Source organism: Schistocerca gregaria, chromosome 1, assembly GCF_023897955.1.
Source record: "Schistocerca gregaria isolate iqSchGreg1 chromosome 1, iqSchGreg1.2, whole genome shotgun sequence".
Classification (NCBI taxonomy): Eukaryota; Metazoa; Arthropoda; class Insecta; order Orthoptera; family Acrididae; genus Schistocerca; species Schistocerca gregaria.
Window position 1 is genome coordinate 599,185,616 of NC_064920.1, and position 27,832 is coordinate 599,213,447.

At 38.6% G+C, this 27,832-nt stretch overlaps 1 protein-coding gene across 1 annotated transcript in view; it reads left to right on the plus strand.

Annotated features, from left to right (window-relative positions):
* The window catches only part of LOC126358244 (otoferlin), a 288,211-nt gene that overhangs the window by 111,981 nt on the left and 148,398 nt on the right, over positions 1-27,832 (plus strand). Inside the window, exons 13-16 of the mRNA XM_050007531.1 lie at positions 2,718-2,918; positions 5,653-5,904; positions 6,000-6,161; positions 9,420-9,556. Of these exons, the coding sequence (XP_049863488.1) occupies positions 2,718-2,918; positions 5,653-5,904; positions 6,000-6,161; positions 9,420-9,556 (752 nt within the window). The remainder of the gene's footprint in view (positions 1-2,717; positions 2,919-5,652; positions 5,905-5,999; positions 6,162-9,419; positions 9,557-27,832) is intronic.

The following is a 27,832-nucleotide window of genomic DNA, read 5'->3' on the forward strand; positions in this document are numbered from 1 at the left end:
GTGCTAAGGTCACATCATGATTTAAATTGTGTTCCTTCTGACATAAGGGCATGATCCCCCACTTTCTGAAGTGGTCCTAGAGTAAGAGTCTATCATTTCATACAACAATAATGCTACATGTTGGATTTCTGGGTCTCTAAACCAGTGCTCAGTAATGCAAACTACAGTGCAGTTCAAAGCCTGGAGCTTTATTTTTTATTGCTTGATATGTTTTGATGTAAGATTGTTAAATCTATGAAAAGTTCAAGGTTAATTTTTCCAATAGTTTCTTTTGTTATGACAGTTAGTGTGTGCGTCTTGTGAGTAATTATTTCACAATTTTTTGGAGTGCTGCAGACTTTAGTCATGGGATGTCTGGATTTATCCTAAAGAAGATCTTACCTTTGACAACAGATATTTGACCATGCATGCCTTGAGATCATCCATCACTAGTTTAATACTAAATTCTAAAAATTCTTCTTATAGCCCATCTGCAGCTGATCATTTATTCCACATTTTTTGAGTTCTTCTTGCCATTCTTGCATCACCTTTCCAAAGACACAATGGAACAAAATAGGCTACTAATCATCCCCCTGTCTAACATCTCTTTGGACCTCAAAAACATCAGATATCTCCGTTAATAAGTTTTAAAATAATGATAATAGAGCCCAGTTTGTATACATCAGCACTTCCCTAACATGATAATAACTTGTACACAGTACTACCCTGTAAATATCCTGTATTAAATTTATCTTGTAATTTTTGTATTCTTTAGCATTTTTGAGGCTCTTGGTTTCCGTATGGAAAATTCTATGAAAATTACTTATAAAATTTTAGAGATTGATAAATGTAAAAATGTAAACACTTCTACTGAAGTGTCTTTTTAGGGACATGGGACATAACCTCCGCCCCCACCGAGACCGCCCCCCCTTCCCCCTCCCCCCCCCCCCCCCCATCTCCCTGGATCTACGCCTGCTTTCAGCTCCTTACTTCTAAATTGTTGCAAATAAAAGCTTTGTAAGATCAAGGACTGTAGCATTGTAGAAGTTATTAGCAAGAATCCTGAATTCAAAGTCTTACATGATTTTTCTGCAGCAAATAACTTCCGTGCCTACTATCACTTATGATTACATGAAACATATTAACATTCATTGCTTTCTCTGCATTACTCCTATTTCTTGGGCACTCTTTGTGCTGGAGGGAGCTTGCTTCACCCACTCAGTGTAGTGATCAGTTTCTATCAGTGCCCAAGCAAGGGCTTACCAGTATCGCAACATTATAATATTTCATTGTTAGTAACATAGTTATCCAAAAATTCCTGCTCAGTACTATAGTTAAAACAAAGTAAGTGAATCACTTACTAGGCAACCATACAGTAAAAAATAGTAAGGATATTTCAAAACCTAAACTGGCGTACAAGTGAAATGGTTTGTATAACAATTTGTATTATTGTTCCTTGAAAATGAGTAATCAACTATAGAGACTAAATTAAGTGGTCAATCTGCTCTACATTTTCACAATTGCCAATACTTTTGAAATAATAGCTCTAATTTGGTTTGATAGCCTATGTCATTTTGCAGACAAATGTTGCATCTTCTCTGTCTCCCTCTTTCTCTCTCTCTCTCACTCACTCTCTCTCTCTCTCTTTCTCTCTCTCTCTCTCTCTCTCTCTCTCTCTCTCTCTCTCTCTCCTCCCTCCCTCTCTCTGTCTCTCTCTCCCTTTCTCTCTCTCTCTCCCTCTCTTAAAAAAGGTCTGATAATTATTACAGAAGCATTGAACATAAGCAGAAGAAAACTGAAGTGTGCTAATACTTTGGACAACTATTGTTTTCTGTCCAGCCACTGGCAACCTGAGATTTCAAATGAAAATTTTGCACAGTAGCAGCAGCATAGTAGTCATTGTTAACTGCTGTATTGCAGTTCACTGTGTTGCAGTTCACTGTGCTGCATGCAATCCTTTTGTGCTAGAATGAATGTGTCCTGACTGTGACTGTTTCTCAGAACAGAAAATTTATTACCCACAGTAAGGACACTTGCATAGTTTAATAACACTCTCAGGTACTAGCGTGAGCATTTGATAAAGGATCTTACACATCAATTTCATCGCAAGTGCCTCCAGCACTAAGAATCATAGGCAAAAGTGCAGGTTATGATCCACCAATAAAGAAGCAAGGATCACTTTATCCCGCCAATCTGTTTTGACCATGTATGTTGACGTTCCATTTGCTTGCCTACCATACTCCACACTTGTGGATTTTAGTATGTGTCAGGATTAATATTCAGATGAATTTTTTTATTTTTTATTTTTATTTTTTTCTGGGACTGGAACTTTTGCTTGGGATTTGAATTTTGTTAATATTAACTTTTAATATCTTGTAATCTACCTGATGAATCACACCATGTACTCAGTATAAATGCTAGACACAGATCCCTTTTTTCACTGCTTGTACCCATAGTTGTCACAGAGTACAAGACAAAGTTTAGACTCTACTTGAAATTGTGATAGAAAACAACAAGAAATATATTGCATTTAATTATGCATTCCTCATTTCCTGTAATGATGTGAGACCCATCATACTGTAAAGAAATTACACACAGTAAAGAAGTAATGTAGAGGGACATGTGAATCAGGAATGTGTGTATCTGCTATGTGCTAATATTTTTAATATTATATTCTTAATGACATCTCCATTAGTGAAGTTAATACATTTATTCCAAAACCTTGTTTGTTTTTCCAGCTCCCTGGAAAGAAGGGTGTTGGTCCTAGTGGATGGGCTATACAATCAAAATTGCAGATGTATATGTGGTTGGGAATTCTTAAGCACAAGAAAAATTGTTTCAATGGGCTTCCAAAAGGCTATGAAATATCACATGAAATTCGAAATGCTGAAAGACCAAGAGCACTCCCACCATCTGTCATACATTATTTAGAGAAATATGTAAGTGGATTATTACTTTCTATTTTTAAGTCCTAATGTTGTCCAAAGTGGATGTAGTACTTAGAAATGCCACCTCACATCTTCAGACTAACTCTTAAAGTGGGGTAATTTCTCTGATATTTCAGCTTACAGTAATTGTTTTAGTTGTCAGTTGTTCCAAGAATCATGACACACGGTAATGGATTATTATGTGGAATGAGACAGTATATTACAAAGTCAGTGTTCTGGATACATCTTTCAAGTATTTCAGTGGCAGGTAAAACATGTTGTTGATCTTAGACCTATTTGTCCCACAAGTATAAAAAATTAAATAAATTCCTCATTCAACATTTCAGTATAAATCACACACAGTTCTGTATGGTATCACTAGTTATTAAGTTGTGGTATGGAGTAATGAATTAGAAAGGTATGATTTGAATTTGTTCTAACTGAAGAATACTGAAACTTATTGCTCAAACAGTGCACTCACATGGAAGACAGGGTACAATACAATTAGCAACACACGAGTGGCTGGTGGAGCCTTGACCTCTGACCTTTACAGACATTAGTTCCAATGGGAGGCATATCTGACAGGCTGCACGTGCAAGTGCTGTTGTATTAGCAGGCATGGTGGCATCTAGTGGCCAAACCAAGCACAAAATTCACGTGTGAAATATGAAGTGTACATTTACATGACTGGTAGCTACAGCAGATTTTATTATTAAATTTTTTTTATTATTTGTTACGCCATTTATATATCAGATGTCACCAGACTTGAGCGACAAAACTTGACAGCAATATCCTGTGCATGACAAAGTTATACAATTGGCATCGAGAAATCTTTTCCTGGAGAAGACTTCTTTCACTTTTTCTCTGTTGGTCACTGTTGTTTAGTGCCACAGAGCCCATCACATTTTAAAGAAGTTACAAGTAGTAAGTGTGTAGGCCTTTTCAGCAGCAGTCAGATATAGAGAACTTCTTTTGGGTTTGTTACTGTATCAGGCTTCAATAAGAACTGACATTTCAACTGTGGTGCTATTGTAATTGACAATTTACAAACACTGATTCGTATTAAAATGAAACATGGTCACAAAAACGAAAGTAATCAGTTTATTCTACTTCTCATCTTATCCATAGTTAGAATGTTTAAAAAGGAGGAAATCAAATATCTTTTAAATTATATGTGTTTTCTTCATGTATGTGCAGTTCATTTGTCACCTGCACACATCCAGTAAGTATCTAGAAGTAACAGAAGGAAGAAATACTGTTCTTTGTACTGTGTGACCCTGTTTGATTATTTCATGATGATAAATCTATACAGATTTCTGTATCAGTGATCATTGTTGCAATAGGTATCATGTGTTTTAAAATTTTTGTAGTACACAGTGTTTTCAGAATCCATAGTATTGTGTAAAAAGTGCTGATTTTACACCCATGTAACTGTAGCAGATATAATGGAACTTGAAAAGTAGGAGGGCATTTACAGGAGTGAAACAGAAAAGGTTGCATAAGATCCTGTACAGAATGAGCAATGCACTTGTACTCTATGAATTAAAAGGTGGAAGTTTAGAAATATTTTACCTGTGCAACATTAACTTTTAAGCACATGGAAATAATACACTAACAAGTAAGAAAATTGAAGGCATGTAACAGACAACATGTGGGGTACGCTCTTTCTGTGATGAGTGCTGCAGCTCCTCAATGCATTGGACTCAACAAAAACCAAAAGTACTGTTCAGCCATGCTGATCATCGAAAGCACAAAGGCTACTCACATGTATTGACCAAAGCAGGATCCTACCTACTTGCAAAACCTTTCAGTAGCACTGTTTGTATGCTCAATATTCAGTTGACGTCAGGGACTAAGTAGGTAGCCCCCTGCACAAAAAGAATTCATCAAATAATCTTGCTTTCGTTCAACAGAAACTAGCTGGCACATTCTCTCAGTAAATAAATGTGTCTTTAAGTGTGTGTTCTCAGTTAAGAAATAGGTGAACATTGTCTAGTAATGGATCTCTGTATCTTACATTTGGCAACTGGGGCAAGTCCAACTGGTAAAAAACAGCTGTCCATATGGACTGAAGTACACAAACTAGAGCTGTACTATGGCAACAAGAGGCATTCCATGTGCTTTCTGGCACACCATACTTTAGGATCAGTGTGTGCAAAATCTTTCATGGTACATCGGCCAAAGTTTCCACAGTTTGAGCAGTCTATAGAAGCAATTCTGTGCCCATGCCCAAGTGATGTCATTTCTCAGCATTCTCAAATGATCTGGTTATTCGTGATTAAACTGGCAGATATTTTGCTGCACTGTTACAAACTGGACCAGCCAGTGACAGTGCTTCCTACCCATATAGCTTTGACTATTGTAAGAGATCCTTGTCACTGCTGTTCTACCAAAATCACTGTATTTATTGGAGACTCGACATGACTTCAGAGATTGAGAGCCCATGCAACTGGCTCCCGTGTTCTGTTGTTGATCAACAGTACTGGTCTCTAGGATTTTTTAGCATCTTGTGCACATTTGTTGTACAGAGTGAGTTCAGGAATGAACCTGATAACAGAGGATTGAACTTTCCAATATAACAACTGTCAGATTATTTTAATTCAATGCATAAATTATCTTTTATGAAATAATACTTTTTATTGATATTGATTAATGGTGTGAATATAATTTGTAATATTATTTTAGCTACTATCAGCTACAAAAAACTCATCAGCATAAAACTGACATTTGAATTTTTATCCCACAGTCCTTCCAACTTCGGGCACATATGTATCAAGCTCGCTCTTTAATTGGATCAGATGCATCTGGACTGTCAGACCCATTTGCAAGAGTAGTGATTGGAGAATACTGTAAAGTGACTCAAGTTATTGATGAAACTCTCAGCCCAACATGGGATGAGCTTCTTGTCTTTAATGAAATATTAGTATTTGGTACAAAAGAAGAGATAAAAAATGATCCACCTTCTATCATTATTGAGATATTTGACCAGGATAAAGTGGTATGTAAATGTGACTTAATCAGAAAATCAGAAAAATAATTCTCAAAACTAATTATAACTGCACACACGATGCTAAATATTCTCTAAATTTGCAGGGAAAATCTGAATTTATTGGAAGAACTGTTGCTAGACCACACGTGAAACTTGTGGATGAACCTTACTCTAAGCCTAATTTCCCACCCTCATTGGAATGGTATGAACTAATGAGAGGCCCTGATCATGCTGGCGAGCTATTGGCAACATTTGAGTTACTAGAGGTACTGTTAAACTAAATTATGGTCTTTGTTAATGTAGAGTTCCCTGTGTATAGTGCTGATTAAATTAAATCAGTTTTCCAGCAGGATGTCAGTGTAAAAATACATGATGTTTCAATGAGTTTCATACTCATCATCTTCTGGTAAACTGTCAAATACTTTGGATTTACCATTGTTTATAAGCCCTCTCCCCTGGCTGTGAATGATCCAGGTCATGTGCAGCCAGTGGCTGATGGGGCATGGAGTGGATGGAGTAATGTGGATGGGCCTTGTACAAGTGCTGCATTGAATCTCCTTGGGGCATCCTTCAGCTGCTTTGCATACTGCCCACTGATGAGTACACTCTTATTACAGTCACTAGCTCACAATTTTTATTAAGCTAAGCTGATACCCATCATCCCTGTTGATGAAATTCTCATGTTTTCTTACTTCTTTTGATTCTTTTGTGATGCTCTCCCAGTAGCCTTTGTCTTGGCACAAAGACTTGGTGTTCTCAAAATGAAATCTATGTCCAACAGTGGAAAATTTAGGATAAAATAATGACAACATTATGAAAAGGATAGTTGCTACTCACCATATAGTGGAGATGTTGAATTGCAGATAGGCACAAGAAAAGGATTGTCAAACAAAGCTTTCGTCCAGACAGGCCTTCATCAGAATTGGACAACACACACCCACACACATCCACCCACCCACCCACTCACCTACCCACCCACCCACCCACCCACCCACCCACCCACCCACCCACCCACCCACCCACACACACACACACACACACACACACACACACACACACAAAACTAACTCACACACAAACGAGTGTGTGTGTGTGTGTGTGTGTGTGTGTGTGTGTGTGAGAGAGAGAGAGAGAGAGAGAGAGAGAGAGAGAGAGAGAGAGAGTTGCATGTACGTGTGTGTGTGTATGTGTTTGTGTGTGTGTGTGTGTGTGTGTGTGTGTGTGTGTGTGTGCGCGCGCATTGTCTAATTCTGATGAAGGCCTGTTTGTGTGAAAGCTTTGTCTGGCAGTCTTTTTGTTGTGCTTATCTGTGAATGAGCATATCTGCTAATGGTGAGTAGCAACTATCCTTTTCAAAATATTGAAATCTGTGTCCTTCACTTAGACTGTACCCAGCCCTCATTGATTTATCTGTATGTAATGCAGACATACACACCTAATATGTTCCTTGCAGCACTTTGAATTACAGCACCATATTTGCCCAGTATATTGCCCATCACATTCAGTGCTGTATATGCTTCTCTTAGGACTGTGTGACATATGGGTGAATGTGTTTCTGTTGCCCTATCCATTTCTATTGTTTGATCCTTCTCTCTTCTTCCTCAAAGTCTTGTCTATGTGTGAATATTCTTACAGAATTTCAGTCGTATGAATTTGGTGATCCTAATTCATTAAGGCCTTTTTCTGTTTGTTTTTACTGCTTAGATTATTAATCCTGTTTTCAAGAATGTGTTAATCTGTTAAGGTCCATTTTTTCAATGTGTCATATGAGCTAGAATCTTCACATATGCATTGCAGTGGTAATCTTAAGGATCTTCCTGTAGACTTCAGCATTGAGTTTTGGATGATATATGATCAACTTATTTTTTACAAAATTTTATGTTATTCATGTTGGACAGACCATAGCTCTGATGCATAGAGTGCTTCTAATGTGATCACTGTTGTGTAGTGTTTGATTTCATAATTCCAGAAAAGGCAATTACTGTTACCAATATTCTTTCCAAACTGTAAAGCAGTTTCCACCTTCTGAAGACTGGATTCTGTAGCCTTCTTTTTGTTACACTTTTCAGTGATCAGCACACCTAAGTATTTAAATTTTTTATGGTAATGAAAATTTCTGGTAGAATTTAAATAATTTAATATTAAGGTTACAACTCACAAAACAGAAGAGACAGTGCTTGATATCTGACACTATGCATTGGTAATCTGTACCGGTACCTCTGACCAAAAAAATCAGAACTGCAGAGTTTAAGAAGTGTTACAGTAGAACTTTATTTTTTACAAGGAAAATGTTGTATCTACACTTACAAAATGTGGAGTAAAGTATTAAGATAATGTTTTAAGAAGTCTAAATTTCAGGAACCTTGCTGATATTTTGAGATGTGGTTGCACCCACCAACACAACGAACAAAATCCCAATAAACATGGGCTCTAAAATGCTTACTTTAAGAGCTATAAGCCCTTATTCATATTTGATACTGTGAAACACATCTCTGCTGTTGCAGTCTCTTTGCTTTCCATGTTTTGGGAGGAGTTAGCATGGACAAAAACAAGATTGAAACGTTCGGTTGACATAGGCCCTAAAATGCATAACTTAAGAGCTACGAACTCTCGTTCCATAGAAGAAGTATGTTACACAGCAGCAAAGATGAAAAAATACTTATAGCTCTTAAGGTATGCGTTTTAGAGCCTATATTTATTGGAAGAGCTTGCAATAGAAGAGATACGTTTCACAGTATTGAATATGAACAAGTACTCATAGCTGTTAAGGTAGACATATTAGAACCCTTGTTTATTGGACTTTTTTCCTTGTTTTGGTTCGTATGTCCACCTCTCTAAACATTTGACACATCTTTTTCACACCTTATATACAAAGCAGTATCCATCATTTGATTCAGTACCTGTTTCCTTCAAGCATTCCACCCTCTTATTACCAGTTTTAACATAATTTTATGTTCTTAAAATTTACTCTGCTCCTGTGAATTTACTTTACCCACAGAAGTATAAATTTGATTTAAACTATGTTGATAATACAAAATATTCAGGCACTATCTAATGAATTCATATCTCAGTTAATTGTAGCAAAGTTACTGGATACATAACTTGAGGGTACTGTGTTCTAGTGCTCCAAGTGGGACTCATTTTTATCGTCTTGAAATTAATTGCAACTTAGATCAAAATGTGGAAAAATATGTATCTGCTTCTGATTTTCACACATACACACTCATATGTTGGGTGCTAATTATCACGCAGTTGAGTGCCCCGCAAACCACACATCATCATCAACATCATCATCACACTCATATGTTTCATTAATTACCATATGCTTTTTTTCAGAGTTACAGTGCAACAGAGCTGAATATCTTGCAATAGTCTGCCTAAGAAACCACCTCCAGAATCCTAATTTATCAGTACTGAGAGCTACCTTGTTACCACCCTTCCAAATTTTACATGTGTCAGTAAAGGTTACCTAAATTTTTTCTATACAAACTAATGTTCATTTTCGAATTATGTTTCATAAATAGCTGGGAAATATAACCGACCCATCTGTACTGCCACAACTCCCTGAACCCAAAGAAGCAACAGAGATTCTAGGAGACTCAGACGCAGGTCCCATGTTACCTGTGCCCAGAGGAATACGTCCTACACTCGCAAAGTACAGGTAGTATCACTGACAAATATTTCTTGGACTACATCACTATCAGTTTGTTTTGACTAGTTTCTAAATGTTGACACTCAAGTGTATATAACTACAGGATGGTACATTGATTGATTTTTGAGTTATGTATGGAGGTCCTAAGTAACAAGATACAGTAGTCACAAATTATTATTGCACTGTTGTCTTCAGACATTTTTAGTGTTTTGTTATTATCTCATTTATTTTGACGTTGACAATATGAGTTTCTTTCAGTGGCTTACCATTTAAGTTGCATATTTTCAGAAGCTGTACACCTGGATGTTAATGTATCTGGGAACAACCATTGATCTTATGTAAGAAGAAATGTGATTCATGCAACTTGATGATATGTTTTCATTGACTTATGGTCCAGTCTTGGTTATCCTGGCTCATATGCAAACATAATTCACAGTGTTATTTAGTCACTATAGGAACATATAAGGCTCTCTGTTGTGATGGACAATGGTTAACAATATTCACTGAATAGTGTTTTCCATAACGTTTGTGCATGCGCCACCTGTCATCAGATTTGCCACAAGTTACCATGTATCCTGCTTCACAGAGTGGACAAGCATCTGACCACCACATTTTGTGGTGAGGCATGGACATCCAAGATCTTGACTCATACTCGTGGTTTCATCATCCTTGAACTGATCAGCATCATCCATTGCAAGATGCTCATTCCCAGGCACTAGGCCATAATTAGCTGCCATTTGTCAGCTATGTCACTAGATTTCCTCTTTTGCTGTCCATATCATTGGTGGAATGTTTCCACATTCGTATCTGCTCTGCTTATATTCTTTCCTTATCAGATCACATGTCCATAATGCTGCTAGCTCATTAGTATATTGTCCCAGTCACCATCTCCCCTTTCAGGGAGTCAATGATTATCTAAAGAAACAGTCATAGGTTGCACAGCGTTCTTTATTAGGTCACAAATAATGCATTTGGCCTGGATAGGGCATCATCACAGTATCTGAAAATGTGAGAGGACAGTGAATAAATTCGGTTTGGTCCTACCCTGGACTACTATAAAAGCAAAACAAGCTTCAAAAACTGACCAAATAAAATTATATAGAGGAATGCAGTGACACTCACATTAAAAAATTAGAAATTTTCTGCCAAAAAGCAAGCATCAAGAAGGGATGATACTGAATAAAATGTACTAAAGTAAATGTTCACTAATAAGGGACACATTAAGCATAATTCCACCTCCACTGAGCATTTTAAACCCAGAGACCACATATGTACTTCGGAACTTAAGGGCTCTGCACCGTGTTCGCAAAGAAAAGAGGCTCAGTCTGCTTGAAGAGATTGAAAGTGTTGAACATTCACATGCCAAGAAGGATATGTTACTCAGTAATCAGTTGTCAGGCAAACATTAATTTTCTATGATTGCATGTTTCCTTTTTTTAAACAATGTATTAGCATTTAGCTTTTTATTATCTGGGCCTTGGTCACTTGTCACGCATATGCAGTTGTATTTTATCTTCATGGCAGTCTTACCTTTTAGCCATGTATTTGAAATCTAATCTTTATTTTATTGCTATATGTATTTTACTTCATTATTCATTTGCACTACTTTTGAGCACAAGGGTTTTCTATGTCTCTGTGCATAGCTTTTGATTTAGAATGTACTGCATTGTATATATTCACATTTGCTCTATTATTTTCTTATTTGTTTCTTAATTTATCCATTACCATTTGAATTTTATGGCTGCTGTTATCACTCTGTACACCCAATGTCAATGCCACATGTCATTTGTCATTACTATTAGCCCAATGTTTTGCATGAGCTCATGTCATTCATATATATGAACTATGTGAGTACAGATGGGACTCTTGGGTTGTTGTTGTGTATGCCTGTGTTCATGGTTTGCATCTGAGGTCCTGTTCTGTGCTGCTGTTGCCATTGTGAGGTAATACATATATTATTCTCTACTCATGCCTGATCCCGGTGATTTTATTTCATTAATTTTTGATATTTTTTCTGTATAAGTTGCCTTTTAGTATATTTTATTTGGTATTATGTATTCTTGACAGATGCTTCATGGCATAAAATTTCTGATCTTTTAAGATGAGTATCATTACATGCCCCTCTATAATTTTATTCGGTCAGTTTTTGAAGCTTATTTTGCTTTACAGTAGTTCTGAATAGGACTACTTTGAATTTATTGTAATATCATCTTCCCCTATATTTTCAGGTAACCTGATGATGCCCTATCCAGGTGAAAGACATTGTTTGTGAATTAATAAAGAACATTGTGCAACCTATGACTGTTTTTTAAATAGTACCAATAGAAGGCTGCTGTACCATAAAACTAAGATGGAACAATTTTTAATCATTGCCTCTTTTAAAGATAGGTTTCATCCTGAGTAATAAACTTGACACATTCTGTAGTGAAAATAATTTAGTATAGTTTGTTACTTATAAAATTGATCAACTGGTTTCAGGTGTCCTGGCTGTGGATTTTTAAGAAACTTTACTGAGCATAAGATTATCGTATGTTTGCTTCCACTCATACTTGTTACTATTCCTCTCTTTTTAGTGAGTGGATCTTTTTTAATTGGATGAATTTCAGTGCTGCCAATAAGCAGTGAAATTCCAAAGAAAATACACATTTCTTTTATACTACAGTTTTGCAGCTGAAATCCACGACTCTTTCTTTGTATTTTCACTCTGAAATATATTTAACTACAAAATGAATAGTGTTATTTATAAACAGTAGCCCAAAGAAATCCATTGGTGTACTGCTAGTGTGCTCTGTGTGTAATTTTTTTAAGACAAAATATGTAGTTGCTATTGTGTGTCATGTGGTTTATTATGCCAAGTTCTTGCTTGATCTATTTAGTTTTGTCAGAGCAAGTTCTTGGTCATGACTGATTTCATCCCGACCATTGCCCATTGCTCTGCAGTGTCATGAGACATACATGAGAGTTATGTTACCACACTACCCCAAGTTTATGCATTCTCGAGAGTCCAATCAACCATTTCTGATTTGTTATCTCTGAGTTCATTCTGATTATCTTCTAATACAGTCCTTAACTTCTTGTCAGTAAATTTTTCATTCGTCCTTCTAGTTTTCACATTGGAAGATCCAGGCATCAGCTAATTAGTCACCATTTCAAACAACATATGTCAAAGTCAGATAAGCACAAAAAGTGATACTGTTGGCAGAATATCCCATTCTGAGATTTTTTTGCTAGTTCACAGCAGCTGCAGAAGTAGAATGAATATTACATTTGTGAATATGCATGGGTATGAGCACCTGCTACACAGACTCACTGGTCATGGAAATGGTTATAAGTATCGTATGCACTGAAATCCTGACTTTCATTGACATTTATGAATGGCAGCCACAGTAAATGTGATGACACCTAAACTGATACATGATGATAAGTGTGGTACTAATAATAGGTTTTGGGTCATTTTTAAAAAATGGAACAAAATAAGAACAATCATCAGTACAAGGAACACTAGAACAAAAAAGTGAATACACATGTCTGCCTGATCAATAAACTATTAATGAATGAGCTAGTCATTCTGCAAAAAAACACAAATTTCCCACCTGAAAGTTTAGGCAGGAGTTCAGACAATACACAAAATTTTAAACTCTGTACAACATACAACACTTACCTTGTTTGCTGAAACAGAGAATAGAATTTCACACTTGTGTACCAATGCACAGTGAAAAATTCATTAATATATGACATACCTTAAAAAATATGTCACAAGCATAAGAAAAAGGTGAGTGTTGTTACCGGGCATGTAAAACATCATTTGTCAAAGAAATGCCTTACTGGATAAGCTTTCTAGCCTCTTTATTACTGGAAGGAGAAATGACACTGCCAGACAGTTAACTTCAAGTCACAGTTTATAAGTCTGTCACTTCGTGCTGCTCTGTCTCTCACTGGTGCGTGAATTTTTGGCTCACAGCAAGCCAACAGATTGGAGGGAAACTGCACAATATCCAGCTTTCTTGGTGAATATGTCAGCTTTCTCATTACTTGTGGATTTTGACACAGCCTTACTTTTGTTTTAGGAGAGGGTGAATACTGTGTCATTTGTATCATTTTCTCTGCTAGGCAACTCCAGCAAATTGATTAATTCACAACAAAGTGCAGGGTTCTGGAGCACTCCTAAACACATAAAACTATGCACAGAAGGGTAGTCAAAATCTGAAATTGACAATAGTGATATCTTTTGGATGAATTGCAATGTGTATCAAAAGTATAGACTAATGGGAAATTGAGGTTATGTATTTGCCACAAGTTCCCTGAGTCAGAAACTGGAAACTGCCTGGGAGATCATAAGAGCAAGAGTGAGTTTCAAGGATGAGCAAAATCTTACAGTCGGATCATTCTATTGACCATTAGCTCCATCCCCAGCAAACTTGACAGACAACTTCATCTCTCTGCTACATATGTTCCTCAATCATACTGTCATCACTGGAGGTGATGCAACAATTGATTGTGATAATGCACATTTTTAACTTGTGAGGGTGGCTTCACTTTTTACAAAACAACACTAAATGAATTTTCATGAAACTACTTAAAAAACCTACTTCAGAAGGTTCAGTCATAGTGAAAATATATTAGATAACAAAGAGACATGAGCACTTTTCGGATGCACCCATGTAAACTGATATCGGGTAACAATGAAGCACTTAAGCAACAATGATCATCAAAGCACAAAGGGTAACTAAAACAATTAGTAACACAGAAGTACAGCATTATACACCACTTTGGAATGAAATAAACACAAAGTAGAGGGGAGCCAAGATGATACAGCTGTGGGGAAAATTGTGAAAAAATTGGAAAAGATGGAGTCTTCAGAAGGACTGGTTCAGCATGTAGGTAGGTTATGGTATGGTACAAAAGCATTCAGTGAATTTTAAAGCAAGAGTGTCAACATTTTGATTGTAATGGAAATTCCACTCTTTAAGTGCAGAGGGGAGAATGGACACATGGGAAGAGTATTTTGAAGGAGTCTATGTGGAGGAGACACTGTCTTATGATGTGATAGAAGATTTAATGACAATCAATATGGAAAACATAAAAAAGCCTGTATTAGAGTCATAATTTAACAGAGATTTTGCTGCCCTGCAATCAAATAAAATGGAACACATAGACGTTCCTTCAGAAATGCTTATATCATTTGGGAAAGTGGCAAACAAACCACTTTCCAATTGGTGTGTGGAATCTATGAGTGTGAAGTCATACTATCAGACTTTCAGAAAAATATCATACACACCATCCTGAATATAGAAAGGGCACCTCAAGCAGCCAAGTTGCTGATGAGAATAGCACACATAAAAATGGAAAGGAAAATTTAGGATGTCTTCAGTGATGATCAGTTTGACCTTCGAAAAGGAAACGGTACCAGAAAGGCAGTTGTGACATTGTGCTTGATAATTGAAGCAAGACACAAGAAAAATCAAGACACATTTATAGGAATTGTCACACTAGAAAGTATTCCGCAATGTAAGATGGCGCAAGATGTTCAAAATTCTCAAGAAAACAGATCTAAGCTAAGGAAAATATGGGTAATATAAAATATGTACCAGAGCTAAGAGGGAAAAGTAGGAATGGGAGACCAAGAATGCAGTGTGTGGGTTAGAAAGGATGTAAGACAGGAATGTAGTCTTTCATCTCACAGTTCAATCTATACTATACCACAGAAGCAATGATAGAAATAAAGGTTTAAGAATGAGATTAAAATTCAGGGTGAAAAAATATCAGTGATAAGGTTTGCTGATATCATTACTATCCCCCGTGAAAGTGGGGAAGAAATGAGCATGCTGTTGACTGAAAGAAAACTGAAGAAAGACAAAAGTACTGTGGGGTAGCCAGAATGAGCTTAGAGATAAACTTAATATTACATCTCGTGTAACAAGATGATAGCTTTCCTGAAGAAATGCCCGAGATGTGTATGTCTTTTCAACAACATGTGATGCCTATGGAAAAACTGGATGTCAACCTAACATGGAAACTGTATGATTATCACAGCTTGAAGAATCCATAACACTTATGCAAGGTAAGTGTAGGCTGAACAAACAAATTCCAGGCTCATGCTAGCATGTAACTGACTTTGGAGTCCACACGGCACTGCCCAACGCATGAAATACCATGCCACTGATCGATGACATGCAGATCACTATGATTCTCAACCACAAAAGATTCCTTGTCTAATATACACAAGTTTGGTGGAGATAACAAATCTCTCTGCCCTTAATCCTCTTTAAGGGGCATGTAAGCCTGAAAATACCCAGGCTTGTGCTGGAGTCACCAAGTGAAGAGTCGAGAGGCAACAGGGATCTCTGCCAGCAGTTCCACCTGCACATCATGGGTGATACTTGGGATGGTTATAGGCTGAAGATCAGTGGTCAAGCACTGTTGAGGACTTGGACTGAGATGGGGAGTGGGTGTGGAAGAGCAACTTCTGATGGCTGTGCCTAAGATGGATGGGGGTACTTCACCTTCATCAGATTCTCTCCCCCTCTCCATTCCAGCAAACAGCTCAGTGGACGGTTACTCCGGGCAAGGGTGTAAACTTTATGGTAAATGGTGCATGGATGATGAGAATGTCTTCAGGTGTCATTTGCTGCTTGGAGTGATGGTTGTTTGGTTCCTCCCACCTTTACTGTCTCCTGTTTGTCTAACTTGCGGTGTTCATTGTTCGGTTTACAGAGGGTATGTGTTTAGTGTGGTGGGGTCAGATGTTGCTGAACTGCAAATATATATCATTGTCAGCCCTTACATCCCAGCATGCTGCCTTCAGCCACTCAGGTGTCTGTCTGAATATTTGTGCCTAAATGGCAGGACCTTGCCAATGCCATGGCATGGCTATTCAGTCAGGGGTGCATGGTGCTGATGCTATTGGTTGAATAGACCATTTGGCTGACAGCCATGTAGTACCTCAACCAGACCCTGCGTATTTATTGGAGTTTCTCAGTAAATCACCAAAAAAGTGGACAGGATATCGTCAAAACTGATTTCTTTAGTTTCAGTTTAAATGTCCTGACCAACTACTTGAGCTCTGTCTTTGGTACCAGATAACCCAAAAAAGAAACCTGACACCTGACAAGAGTAATTTTAGAGTACTTGATGATTAATCCAGTGTTATGAAGCTTTGACAACACTTGTCCAAGATGGAAAAGGTGCTCCACAAATCAACTGCTCTAAATGACACATATTGAGGTAGTTAAATACACAGACGAACTTCAAATCCCCCAAGATGCGATCGAACAAACCAGAGAGGACAGCAGCTCCAGTGGTCAACCCAAAGGACATCCTGTTGAACTCTACATGTTCCAGTTGGTGTAAAAGGCCGTGATGTGCTTAGATTTTTTGGTAAGAGGGATTTGATAATAGGCCTGATTTAAATCAAGCACAGTGAACCACTTAGCCCCAGAGAACCACATAAAACAGTTGTGAAGGTCAGGCAAGGGGACTGACTCTAAAACAACCTTTTTATTCAGCACCCTATAATCCACAACCATCCTACAGTCCTGACCTTGAGCCTTGGAGCAAGAAAAATGGGCAAAGCATAAGTAGAAGCAGAAGGCCTGATCACCCCATCCTACAACATATTAATTAACTTATGCTTCAAGATTTTCATTTTAGGGGGCGAAAGTCAATAGGGTGACTGCTGAACCAGAACATCATCAATGAGACTTCTGTCATGCTCGATTGCAGTAGTTACTCCTAGCTTATTACATCAAATATCAAGAAACTCCCAAAAACCAAATGCAGCCTAGTATGATTGAAGATGAGCCACGTCAAATCCCCCCCCCCCCCCCCCCTCCCGTCTTGCAACTTATAAAATTAGTCACACTTGGACGGCGACAAGAACAGAGGGCTACCTTGTCACCTGGTGAGAATTTAAAGAAGATGGCATGACTAGGAATATCAAGGACCAGTCCAGTTCTTTGAATAAAATTGCATCCAACTAACAGATTAACTACTGGGTCCTTTGCAACCAGGTGAGTAGCCGGCCAGGAGAAACTGCAAATGGACAAGCTACCACGCACCGCCCTAATTAGAGGCAACTCTTTCCCATTGGCCACATGACATCTCTGAGGGCAGGGGCATGTGGGAATAATTTTCACAAATGACTGAACTCCAAATACAACTTATTGTCGAGGAACAAGACAGAACTACCGGAGTCAAATAATGTGCACAGAGGTTTGTCTGACATGGGCACAAACACAAGGGAGGGATGATCTTGTCACAGCATGAATACTTGCAAACCAACTGGTTGACCTTCTCTAACAAGTACAAACCCTCTCTGCCCCATGGCGCCAGCCATCATACCTAGGAGCCTTCACAATTGGACTCTCGCACACAAGATGGTTGTACATGCCAAAATGCCTGCATGCACATGAATCAAATTGAGAGTGGCTTTGTCACCCCTGGAAACTGAAAGCACCAGTGCTGAACCCATACCTACTCTACACTGCTCATCAGCAAAAGTGAGGGCCTCAATAGAATCTACAAATTCATGCAATTCATCAAATCTGATGGGACGGCAAGCAAGTACCAAAAGTGACTGATCCTCAGGGCGCATGCCCTCTAATATGTTACAAAAGCTATCAGACTCAGTGACGGACATATTGAGAGCTAGTATGGCCATCGGCACTCACTCTACATATAGGCTCAAAGTCTCCAAGCACCGCTATACCTGCCAATAATACTTTCGACCAAGATGTATAGAATAGAAGGGAGAACCGATAGAGGTACTCAGGGTACCCTCCGCCACACACTGTCAGGTGGCTTGCTGAGTATGGATGTAGATGTAGATGTAGATGTTTGTGCTTACCCGCTTACAATATTCTGCCTATAAAAAGAGCCCTGAGCTGCCCTATAGAGTTATGATGTCTCAAGATTGCCAAGACCAAAGTACCCAATGTCCCTTTTGCTAAGGGATAAAGCAAGGATAGAATCATGTGGTGTGGTATGCTTAAAGCATCAGCATGAAACCCAAACTGCACAAGCAGCCATAAGATTTACTCCACTTGATTTAAACTATTAACAGACAATTCAGAAATAGTGGACAGAAAGCACATAATCAGATTGCGTAACATAGCAATCCAAAGCTGTTTCACAGAGGAAGACTGCACAGCAGTTCCTTCTCTAAATCCTCACACAAACGAAAAAGTGGCTGACATCGAAATAAGTGTCCAAGGAATAGAAAAGCAACTGAAATCACTCAACAGAGGAAAGTCCACTGGACTTGATGGAATACCAGTTCGATTCTACACAGAGTACGCGAAAGAACTTGCCCCCCTTCTAACAGCCGTGTACCGCAAGTCTCTAGAGGAATGGAAGGTTCCAAATGATTGGAAAAGAGCACAGGTAGTCCCAGTCTTCAAAACGGGTCGTCGAGCAGATGCGCAAAACTATAGACATATCTCTGATGTCGATCTGTTGTAGAATTTTAGAACATGTATTTTGCTCGAGTATCATGTCGTTTTTGGAAACCCAGAATCTACTCTGTAGGAATCAACATCGATTCCGGAAACAGCGATCGTGTGAGACCCAACTCGCTTTATTTGTTCATGAGACCCAGAAATTATTAGATACAGCCTCCCAGGTAGATGCTATTTTCCTAGACTTCTGGAAGGCATTCGATACAGTTCCGCACTGTTGCCTGATAAACAAAGTAAGAGCCTACGGAATATCAGACCAGCTGTGTGGCTGGATTAAAGAGTTTTTAGCAAACAGAACACAGCATGTTGTTATCAATGGAGAGACGTCTACAGACGTTAAAGTAACCTCTGGCGTGCCACAGGGGAGTGTTATGGGACCATTGCTTTTCACAATATATATAAATGACCTAGTAGATAGTGTCGGAAGTTCGATACGGCTTTTCGCAGATGATCCTGTAGTATACAGAGAAGGTGCAGCATTAGAAAATTGTAGTGAAATGCAGGAAGATCTGCAGCGGATAGGCACTTGGTGTAGGGAGTGGCAACTGACCCTTAACATAGACAAATGAAATGTATTGTGAATACATAGAAAGAAGGATCCTTTATTGTATGATTATATGATAGCGGAACAAACACTGGTAGCAGTTACTTCTGTTAAATATCTGGGAGTATGCGTGCAGAACAATTTGAAATGGAATGATCATATAAAATTAATTGTTGGTAAGGTGGGTACCAGGTTGAGATTCATTGGGAGAGTCATTAGAAAATGTAGTCCATCAACAAAGGAGGTGGCTTACAAAACACTCGATCGACCTATACTTGAGTATTGCTCATCAGTGTGGGATCCGTACCAGATCGGGTTGACGGAGGAGATAGAGAAGATCCAAAGAAGAGCGGCCCTCCACCACCTCCCACCAACCAGAACGTAACCACACCCTGCCTATACCAACAGATACCTCAAACTAGGTTTGGGATAGCCTTAAGGGTAAAACATGGAAGGTGGACCCACATATTTGTCATTTCTTGTTTCACATAATACATTGTATTACCTTAAAACAATGTTAACATTACAGTTTAAAACTTATTACAAGAATCAAAATTGTTACCAAAACTTGAACAGGCTCAAATCTAAAAATTAATACACATTTATTAAAAAAAAAAAAAAACTTAACAATTGCACCATTAAGAGAAGGGTATGAAAACCAGAAGTACAGAGTTCCCAAAACAAGAAAAGTCACATCTTCTGGGTGTGGCTGCAAACAGGTTCAACAAACAATCTTACCAATCAAATCAATTGCAATAACAGCTGTTAAATGTACTAACAAACTGCGAATTTGGGTAAATGTTCTGCAATCAGACAACATTCATCCAAATATGGGAATGATCACAAGACACTCCACTGATTGTAGTTGTTGGAAGGCTGCTTGACCATGCATAACCCTTAAAATGAAAATCTCTTAAACAATAAAATACACAGTCCCTCAATCAGACCAACTACAAAGGTACAAATTTTAAACACAAATGGCCAACTGTATTTTGCAACTGAACATTAACAACAACCCTTAATAAATGTACAATTGCCCAACATTCATGATAAGCTGATGTACATGCAAATGTACTTCAACTGTTACACACCAGCAGAAACTTTGACACAACCTTTAATAACGGCACAATTACCCAAAATTCAAGATAAGTCAAAGTACATGCAATTGAAATGCACTTCAACTGGTACACACCAGCAGAAACTTTGACACATCCTTTAATAATTGTACAATTGCCCAAAATCCAAGATAAGTCAAAATATGTGCAATTGAAATGTACTTTAAATGGTGCATACCAGCAAAAACTTTAATAACTATACAATTGCCCAAAATTCAAAGTAAATTGAGAGTACAGCAGATGGGTATCACACCCAACAAGGAACAAACAGCCAAATTTCACAGCAAGTTTAGTAGCTAAAGACTGTTGATCAAGGTAAGGTTTGATTTATGCTGATAAGTAACAGTCTTAAACTTAATGGGCTGAGAAGTAGCAATAAGAGTGTCAGCTTTAAAAGAACAGTTACAGAGGTATAATGAGGAAGAACATCAGGCCTGGCAAACATGTTTTAACCTCCTGAGCTTCTTAAATTCACCAAAAAGATCCAACTACTGATTCCCACATAAATGGTGACACTGCTGTGCACACATGAAATGATCAAGTTCACTTAAGCTGAGCCACTATGACACAACTGGAAGGGGTAACAGACTGCCAGTCAACCAGGACACCGTGCGACGATGGGGGTGCCACCGCGTCAACAAACAAACATGCCTTTGCTTGGAGCCCTGAAAACAAGAATGTGTCATTTGGTGCCAAAGCTGCCCTGCAAACACACATGAAAAGGAACAGTAATCTGCTCAAATAAAGCTTCACACAAGAATGGCCAGAAAAAATTAAGGCAAAAGAGGGTTAAATTTAACATTCCTTAAAAATTACTGGTATTCACAAGCGATCGTATCAGCATCTTCTGGTACAATATCACAGACATACACATATACCACCTTGCCTTCCACACAGATCTAGCCACAATTTATTCCCTTCATGAAACCTATCACTAACACTGAATGATGGTCATGCACTCAAACACTAATAGATGTGTAAATATAGCAGGTCCATTTCTGTGTAACACAGGCATGACCTTACAGTATCAAGTACCCAGAATAAGAAAACAACACTTAACTCCACTCAGGTGTGAAGGAGCCACTACTTGAGCATTCCATCCAGGGTCTTATTGCCTCCAAACCACACAGGTGATAATCAAGGTGCTGTAAACCTTAAGTTTGCACAGTAAGCTGCGAACCTGATGACTAGGTTGCACGCAATGTCTGCCTGCCACTACTGATTCTTAAGAGAGCCAGCCAGGCTTGCCCCTGAGCAATTTAACCTTATGCCACTTCTCGAGAGCTGCGCCAGACAGTCGGAGTCCCCCAACAGTCACAACTTGCGAGTCATGTGCCCCTCAGCCAGCTTACTCTCCATACCCCACCAAACCCGCCACACACACACATCAACAGAAAGACCATAGCTGGTGACATGCAATAGAATCAATATTGGCAACCTAAGTCTTAGTGGAATCAGTGGAATGTCATAATGCCAAGGTTAGAACTGCCAAGGCTCAACATGCTTTCGCCAAAAATTATTTTGAGCAATTAGTTCAGGAGCCCATTGGAAGTGTAAATGATTGCAGAAACATACTTGACTTCTCATCAACAAATAATCCTTAGCAAATAAGGAACTTCATGATGGATATAGAGAGTAGTGTCACAAGCTCATTATAGCAAGAGTGAATATGTAACACCAAAACCTACCAAGAATAAATGTAAAATATAATTATTTAAAAAAGCAGATAAAAATTCAAAACCTACCAAGAATAAATGTAAAATGTAACTATTTAAAAAAGCAGATAAAAATTCCCCTGACACCTTCCAACTGATAGTCTCCATTCTAGATTAGTGATAGATCATTTTCTAGAACTAGCTGTGTAGACATAGACGAGACATGGCTAGAATTCAGAAAAATAGTATTGACAGCAATTGAGAGATTTATACCAAATAAATTAATAAGAGATAACCCCTGTGATATGCAAAACAGCACAGAACAATGTTTTAGAAACAATGAAAAAAACATGCCAAATTTAAAAGAATGCAAAGTCTCCAAGATATGCAAAATTTCACAGAAGCTCAAAATTTAGTTCAGACTTCAATGTTAGATGCTTTTAATAATTTCCAGTCAAACTCTGTCTCAAAATCTGGCAGAAAATCCAAAGAGATTCTGGTCAGACAAGAAGTACACCAATGGCAAGATGCAATACCTTCAATTCACAATAGTGAAAATGGAGTTGCTGAATATGATTTTGAATATTTCTTCATCAAAGAAGATGAAGTAATATCACAGAATTTGAATGATGAGCAGTACTAGCATGAGCAACTTAGAAGCAGATATTGTTGATGTGGTGAACCAACTCAAATCACTTAATAAAGATAAGTCATCCTGTCCAGGTTATACATCAGTTATGTTCCTTTCAAAATACTTTGCTATAATAGCTCCATACTCCACAATCATGTCCAGCTGCTTACTCAATGAAAAATCTGTACCTGACGACTGGAAAGTTGCACAGCTCACACCATTGTTCAAGAAAAGAAGTAGCACTAATCTGCTGAGTTACAGATCCATATCACTGACATCTATTTGCATTAGGATTTTGGAAGATGTGCTATGTTTCAAAATTATGAATTACCTTGAAGGAAATGATCTATTGATACATAGATCACAAAGGTTCAGAAAATATTGCTCTTCTGCAACACAATGAGATCTGTATTCTCATGAGGTCATGAATGCTGTTGACAGTGAATCTCATAGATTTCAAGAAGGCTATACCATTCCTCACAAGAGACTCCTAATTGGGTTATGTGCCTATGGAGTATCATCTCATATGTGTGACTGGATTCATGAATTCCTATCAGAAAGGCTATGATTCATATTAACTGACAGAAAGTCAATGAGTAAAAAGTAAAACATAAGTGATGTCTGGCATTCCACAAAGAATCTATCTAAATGATTTAGGAGACAATCCAAGCAGCCCTGTAAGACTGTTTGCAGATGGTGCTATCATTTACTGTCTAGTAAAGTCATATCAGAAGATTAAAACCAATTACAAAATGATTTAGACAAGATATCTACATGATGCAAAAAGTGGAAATTGGCCCTAAATAACAAAAAGTGTGAGGTTATCTACAAGAATACTAAAAGGAACCCATTAAAAACTTTTACATAGTAAATTACACAAATCTACAGGCTATCAATTCAACCGAATACCTAGGTATTACAGTTACAAACAACTGAAATGGAATGATCACATACATAATATTAGAGGGAAGATGAACCAAAGACTGTGTTTTATCAGCAGAACACTTAGAAGATGCAACAAATCCACTAAAAAGATTACCCTACATTTGTTCATCTTCTGCTAGAGTACTGTTGTGTGGTGTGGGATCCTTAACAGGTAGGATCAGTGGAGGACTTCAAAAAACTTAAAAGAAGGGCAGCTCATTTTGTACTGTCATAAAATAGGAGAGAGAGTGTCATGGATATGATAACATGAGTTGGGGTGCCATTCATTAAAACAAACGTGTTTTCCATTGTAGTGAATCCCATTTCCCTAATGCACTCTCCAATCTTGGCACTACACACCTTGTAGACATCTAGTCCCGAACAACTGAAGAGCAACAAATGATCTACTGTAGAACCTCATCATCATACTCTGCTTGTAGAAATACTACACAAAGATTGGATTGCAACATTTCAGTTGCACGAATGCATGTTCATTCATCACGGACAGTACATCTTCTGCACCAAACACAAATTCATTCAATCTGCCTTTGCTGCCACTGGTTGCCTGGATTTCAAACTGGGTATGAAAATTAACATTTGGTACAGACCACCCTAAAACCCCACCTCTGATTGTGGACAATTTATTTCTAATAAGATCAAGAACATACATCGACCACACTAACAATGAAGGTTACCAGATTTCACATCTCCAATTGCACATATGAATGTGATCTTTTCACCGACTCGAACTCTGACGAGTGTTCTGTGGGGCTTCCAACTCCAACCATCCCTTTCCCAATGAACCACTCTCTGGTGAATTTCACCTCTGACATCAATTCGCTACTACTTGATGGTTCATAACAATGGAAGAACCTATAGCATTGCAACCAGAAGAAGCTCCCAGCTCATCAATTACATTTCACAGATCCATGACCCAGACTCTGTTTGTGTCTTTGTCTCACTGCCTCCCATGGATATTCTCTCATAAGGACATCATAAAACCAACCTAGCGATTAACTTTTTATGCTAATTCCACCTCCCCTTGTTTGTACATCATGCTGCACTTCTGTACTTCATTATGGACTGCTGCATCCCAGAATCTTTTGCCCTGGCACCTCTGCCCCTACCTGGTATATCAACCACTCAAATAAACAGCAGGAAGATGCAGTGTGCCTCCTAAGCTGATGAGTTCTTGATGATTCACCAACATTATGTTGACTTCTGTGTGTCATCGGATGCACTCTGTATGGAGATCATGTTGATCCCGTGACATAATAACAACACATCCGCTGCCCTCACCACAGCATGTGAGCAGCTCATGGTCTCGACACAGAAACATCATGACAATGAGTGTGGCAGCACACAAGTGACCCCAGTTCTGCTGACTGATCATGCCTACCTGACATCCTACCATGTCCATTCCTCATTCCACCCAGCATCTGCACTGTCACAAATCCTGGACATACAATGAAACAAACATGACAGTACACTTTGTTTTGGCATGCCCCTCCACATGGACAGCACACTGCCACCATATATCTTCCACATGGCTTACCAGAATGCAACTCGATCTCTTTCCATCCCTGATTTTCATGCAACTTCAGTGACTTCACTCGCTTCGTTCGTCTGGTTCCACATTCCATTACTGCACACCTACCACACTACAACCCAAAATGAATGAGTACCCAGCATTCCTGCCTCCTCTCAACCTCTATCCTGTCACAGACCATCTGCACACAAGCCGCACCCATCAAAATTCACACTGGCTAATAAATCAGTGACTTGCGTCAGTTGCACTGCCCTCTCAACATACACCGCCACTTTGATCAGATCATAGTCTCTTTGGTATGTGTGGCCTCCACATGCCAACACCCTCACCACTGACACTCTACATCTCCACTCTTCAGTCACACCACTGCCATCCCGTGTGGCCCCATCATATGTTTCCCCTGTCAACCGCAGATACACCACCTGTTTGCATTCGTATGACTCCTAGCATGATTTCAAGAAGTGGCCTAGTTCTGTCTCGCAGAAGTGCCATCTACTACAAGGCTGGTCATGTGATTCTGTGCCTCCTACAAGAAATGGTCAAGCTGTGCCTGGTTCCTACTCCAGCCAAGACAAGGTTTGTCAGAAAATATTCACACCTGCAAGAAACTGTCTAGCCCCACCTCCTTTCTGAGCCAGCAATGACGTGGCTTGTCAGGCAGACTTGCCACACATGATGCCCAGTGCTGACCAACCACCACTTCATCTTGTGGATCTTGGAGCTGCACATTCATTTCTTCCCCCCTGCTCCACATTGCCAAGAGGGGGGGGGGGGGGGGGGGGGCTATGAGACAGCTGTCGTCCACATCACAGACCAGCAAGGGCAACTTTGTGGACTCTCTCTGACTGTTTAGCAAGCACTGTTCCATGTTCAAGTGAAGATGTCTCATGTACATTGTCTTTAGCCTCAAACTGAACATTGTCACATGTACATTGTGTTCAATAAGGTGGTATTACTCTTTTTACAGATAGTGTACTCAATAGTCTATACTCCTCCATATCCCTAGATCCCATATATGATACATTGGTATAAGACTGGCCTCTCGTGTGAGCAGGTAGGTCATATGTCATATGTTTGGCACACAAATCATGGACAATGTTTCACAAAAATTTAAGACTTTTTTGTACCAATTGTGAAATCAATAATTATTTAGCATTTCTGGTAAAAGGTGCTTTTCATTTCCTAAACTGTTTTACATCTACACCTACATTCTGCAGACAACTGTTAAGTGCATGGCAGATGTATGTCTCATTGTACCAGTTATTAGAGTATTCCTGTCCCATTCAAATTTGGAATGTGGGAAGAATGCTTGTTTAAATGCTTCCATGTGTGCAGTAATTAATCTAATCTTGTCCTCATGATCCCTATGGGAGTGATATATAGGTACTTGTAGTATGTTCCTAGAGTTATAATCTAAAGACAGTTCTTGAAACTTTGTAAGTAGGCTTTCTCAGGATAGTTTATGTCTATCTTCAAGAATATGCCAGTCCAGTTTCTTCTGCATATTTGTGATGCTCTCCCAGGAATCAAACCGACCTGTGAGCATTCATGCTGCCCTTCTCCATATGCAATTCAACAACATTAGCCCTATTTGGTACAGGTCACAGACACTTGAGCAATATTCTACAATGGGTCACATGAATAGTTCATAAGCAATCTCCTTTGTAGACTGATTGCATTTTGTTAGCATTCTGTCAGTAAACTGAAGTCCACCACTTCATATCTCTACAAAGTGTTACACTCAGGAATTTGTATGAGTCACCAACTCAAGTTGTGAAACATTGTTATTACAGTCATAGGAGATGAAAATATGTAATATTTTAGTTTTGTGGAGAGCACGTTTGCACATTTCTGAACATTTAAATCAAGTTGCCAGTCTTTGCACCACTTTGAAATCTTATCCAGATCTGACTGAACATTTGAGCAGTTTGTTTCAAGCTGCACTGAGGTTGCTATTAACATTGTACAAAAGCTAATTAGTATACAACAAGAGCAACAAGAGTCCCAACACGCTTTCCTGAGGCACACCTGAAGTTACTTATACATCTGTTGATAAGTCTCCAAGATAGTTTGCTGCATCCTACCTAATAAATAAAACTTCAATCCAGTCATACTTTTAATAATAAGTGTAGATGTGGTACAGAATCAAATGCTTTTCAGAAATCAAGAAATACTTGAATGCCATGCTCCAAAGTTTTCAGTATATCATGTGAGAAAAGTGTAAGTTGGGTTTCACATGCTCTGTGTTTTCAGAATCCATGCTGGGTGGCATGGAAGAGGTCATTCTGTCCAGCATACCTTCTTATGTTTCAGCTCAGAATATGTTCTACCATTCTACAACAAATTTATACCAAGGTAATTGGATGGTAGTTTTGTGGATCATTTCTGCTGTCCTCCTTATAAAACGCAGCT